We start from the raw sequence: 4,090 nt of genomic DNA on the forward strand, positions 1-4,090 counted from the left end.
GAGCCGTGCTACTGTTCGTGTGAATTTAAACATGGCAAAAGGTCACGACAAATCTCGGGAACTTAAACCCCACCAGAAGTGTCTACCACCTGCTGTCTTTGTACAAGACACACAAATGTATAGCACCTTTTCATAATTTAGAGTGAGATACATTAAAGTCAAACAATGGAATGCAGATATGAATTCCAGTCCGTAGACATAAACACACAATCAACTTGAAATGGAAATCCCCATTCCCGCTCCCTAACCCTCCGCTTATGGTACCAGCATGGAGTGGAATTTAGACGACCTGATGGCAAATCTGAATGTTTTGTGAAAATACTATGTTTAAATTTATGCTTATTTATTCGAAGGTTTATATAATGTGAAACTACATATTCACTGCATAAGTGAACGCATACACACAGGTCGGTAAAGCCAAAGCAGCATCAATGAAAGGTGCGCCAAAAGTAAAATATTCCTATTTCCAATGTTTCCACCAAGTTCGATGAAATTTAAACTATTATTCATCGAAATCAACGACAATCTTTTGTATATATCTACCAAAGGCAATTTTAGCTTATCATATTTTGGTAAATTTACTTCTAACCTGAAAGGTTGGTAACAAGGGACTGAACTCGCATATACACGTAAAAGGATGAACTTAAAAGTTTAGGGTAAGCCTAGTTTATGCATTTAACAGGAAATGTCCGAGACCATATTTGGTTTTTTTTTCTGAATGAACAAGGTCGTTATATCCAGGAAGACGATGACCAAAACGATGCCAACAATGATGACGACTCCGAGCCATCCGATACCAGCAGCAGACGTTCTCGTGTCCGCGGCGCTCACCTTCTTCAGCCGGTATGACGTCAAATCTGTCTTCTTAACGACCAGTTGGGCCTTCAACTTATTCAAAATTTTCCTGAGCTCTTCGATTGCAGAGCTATTTTCAGACTCCAGTATGTCTTGTATGGTGGTGTTTCCCCAAATAATGCTTGAGCAGTTACAGCAGCTGGCATTGTGAGTAGTGGCTACGTCTGTAGTAAAATATGCACCAAGAATAGAAATGCTAGCACGAAGAAAAGTTTGTTTTTTTTTCAGAATGAGTGACCTTTTATTTCAGTGATATCTGTGAACGACGGCTTTAGTGTTCGAATATGTATCACATCAAATAAAAAATATCATATTCATCTCTGTAACCAGTATATAATGTTACATTTATCAATTCTCACTTACCGGAAGTATAGACCGTACTCAAATCTGGGGAGGATGTATGGCTCGTGGTACCTGTTGAGGTATCTGTGCTCACATCCGGGGAAGTTGCGATGCCTGCAGAGTTGTCTGTATGTTCATCCGGAGAAGTTGTTGTGGCTGTGGCACCTGCAGAGGTGTCTGTCTGTACATCCGGAGAAGTTGTTGTGGCTGTGGCGCATGCAGAGTTGTCTGTATGTTCATCCGGAGAAGTTGTTGTGGCCGTGGCACCTGCAGAGGTGTCTGTTTGTACATCCGGAGAAGTTGTTGTTGTGGTTTCTGCAGGGGTGTCTGTCTGTTCATCCGGAGAAGTTGTTGTGGTATCTGCAGGGGTGTCTGTATGTTCATCCGGAGAAGTTGTGTTTATGGTATCTGTAGGGGTGTCTGTCTGTTCATCCGGAGAAGTTGTTGTGGTATCTGCAGGGATGTATGTATGTTCTTTTACAGGGAATCATTGGTCAGTGATTTTTTGCCCCAATCAAATCAATAAATGATAATATAAATATTCTTTTATGACCAGACTTAAATTCATCCAACATGCTAAACATACAAATGCTTATTTCAGCTTGAATAATACACATCAACCCAACATTTCTTTTAAATTAATGAGAGCAATTATAGGACCATATACTTAAACGAGATCACATAAGTAGGCCATGCACACGCTTGTTTATAAGTAATGATTCAACAGTACTTACTATAAGATTCCTGTATCACTAGAACGTCAGCAAACTGGTGCCGTGTGTCTGGCAAATAAACAAATATCTGAAGTGATCAACTACAAAATCATATCCAGTTGAAAAAAAAACAAGCAAATTCATGGAATTTATATCCCCCGCTATGCAAACATATTGTAAGTAAATATTTTAGAGGTGAGGAGTAAAAATGTCATAAAGCTATGTAGAATGATATATTCTCTTGAGCTATGATGTATTGTTTTAAAGCCAAAGAAAGATGTAAAGGATTATAGAGAGTAGATGTATTATTGGACATATCAAATATTATCCTCATTTGTATGCATAATTATTAACAGATGACGCTGATAGTCAAACTCAGTGTTAATGACCCCAAGATGCAAATGCTGACCAAGTTTTACCCAAATTGGATGATATTTGGGGAAGTCAGAACACGGAAACGAAAGTGTGACAGACAGACGGATGGACAGACGGACGGACGGACTAAACCCAAATTAATATACCCCGTTTCGGTGAAAACCAATTAAGTTTCTTCTCTGTATTGTAAAGATATAATGTAAAGTCAGGCTCCCTTTTACGTCTGATTTTGTTCATAATCTTACATTGTGTTGGTACCTTGTTAAGTGGCTTAAAATACACGAATTATAAATCTCAACGCAAATCTGCACATTCATTTGAAAGATGAGATGCTAATGTGTGGGCATTTGAATGAGGTGCTAATGCGTGGGCATTTGAAAGATGAGATGCTAATGTGTGGGCATTTGGGTGAGGTGCTAATGTGTGGCCATTGGGATGAGGTGTTCATGTGTGGATATTTGGATGAGGTGCTAATGTGTGGACATTTGGATGAGTTGCTAATGTGTGGGCATTTGGATGAGTTGCTTATGTGTGGGCATTTGCATGAGGTGCTAATGTGTGGACATTTGGATGAGTTGCTAATGTGTGGGCATTTGGGTGAGGTGCTAATGTGTGGCCATTGGGATGAGGTGTTCATGTGTGGATATTTGGATGAGGTGCTAATGTGTGGCCATTTGGATGAGTTGCTAATGTGTGGACATTTGGATGAGTTGCTTATGTGTGGGCATTTGGATGAGGTGCTAATGTGTGGGCATTTGGATGAGGTGCTAATGTGTGGACATTTGGATGAGGTGCTAATGTGTGGACATTTGGATGAGGTGCTAATGTGTGGACATTTGGATGAGTTGCTTATGTGTGGACATTTGGATGAGGTGCTAATGTGTGGGCATTTGGATGAGGTGCTAATGTGTGGACATTTGGATGAGATGCTAATGTGTGGTCATTTGAATGAGGTGTCCATGTGTGGATATTTGGATGAGGTGCTAATGTTTGGGCATTTGGATGAGGTGCTAATGTGTGGCCATTTGGATGAGGTGTTCATGTGTGGATGTTTGGATGAGGTGCTAATGTGTGGCCATTTGGATATGGTGTTCATGTGTGGATATTTGGATGAGGTGCTAATGTGTGACATTTGAATAAGGTGTTCATGTGTGGGGATTTGAAGGTAATGTGTGGACATTTGGGTGAGGTGCTTATGTGTGGGCATTTGGATGAGGTGCTAATGTGTGGACATTTGGATGAGGTGTTCATGTGTGGGCATTTGGATGAGGTGCTAATGTGTGGGCATTTGGATGAGGTGCTAATGTGTGGACATTTGGATGAGGTGCTTATGTGTGGGCATTTGGATGAGGTGCTAATGTGTGGACATTTGAATAAGGTGTTCATGTGTGGGCATTTGGATGAGGTGCTAATGTGTGGGCATTTGGATGAGGTGCTAATGTGTGGACATTTGGATGAGGTGCTAATGTGTGGGCATTTGGATGAGGTGCTAATGTGTGGGCGTTTGGATGATGTGTTCATGTGTGGGCATTTAGATGAGGTGCTAATGTGTGGGCGTTTGGATGAGGTGTTCATGTGTGGGCATTTGGATGAGGTGCTAATGTGTGGGCATTTGGATGAGGTGTTCATGTGTGGGCATTTGGATGAGGTGCTAATGTGTGGGCGTTTGGATAATGTGTTCATGTGTGGGCATTTGGATAAGGTGCTAATGTGTGGGCGTTTGGATGAGGTGTTCATGTGTGGGCATTTGGATGAGGTGCTAATGTGTGGGCATTTGGATGAGGTGCTAATGTGTGGACATTTGG

General features: G+C 41.1%; 1 protein-coding gene across 1 annotated transcript; it reads right to left on the bottom strand.

The window, feature by feature from the left end:
- Nucleotides 1–675: 675 nt before the first annotated feature.
- On the bottom strand, nucleotides 676–2,522 carry LOC132553998 (uncharacterized). The gene is made up of 4 exons (XM_060218292.1): nucleotides 2,432–2,522; nucleotides 1,932–1,979; nucleotides 1,219–1,650; nucleotides 676–1,019 (listed from the first exon to the last, which is right to left on the bottom strand). Exons 1-4 carry the CDS (start codon nucleotides 2,520–2,522, stop codon nucleotides 676–678), a joined length of 915 nt encoding a protein of 304 aa, XP_060074275.1.
- Between the last annotated feature and the right edge of the window lie 1,568 nt (nucleotides 2,523–4,090).

The sequence above is a fragment of the Ylistrum balloti genome, unplaced genomic scaffold, assembly GCF_031769215.1.
Source record: "Ylistrum balloti isolate Yb309-2 unplaced genomic scaffold, AGI_CSIRO_Ybal_v1 Utg370370, whole genome shotgun sequence".
Taxonomy (NCBI): Eukaryota; Metazoa; Mollusca; class Bivalvia; order Pectinida; family Pectinidae; genus Ylistrum; species Ylistrum balloti.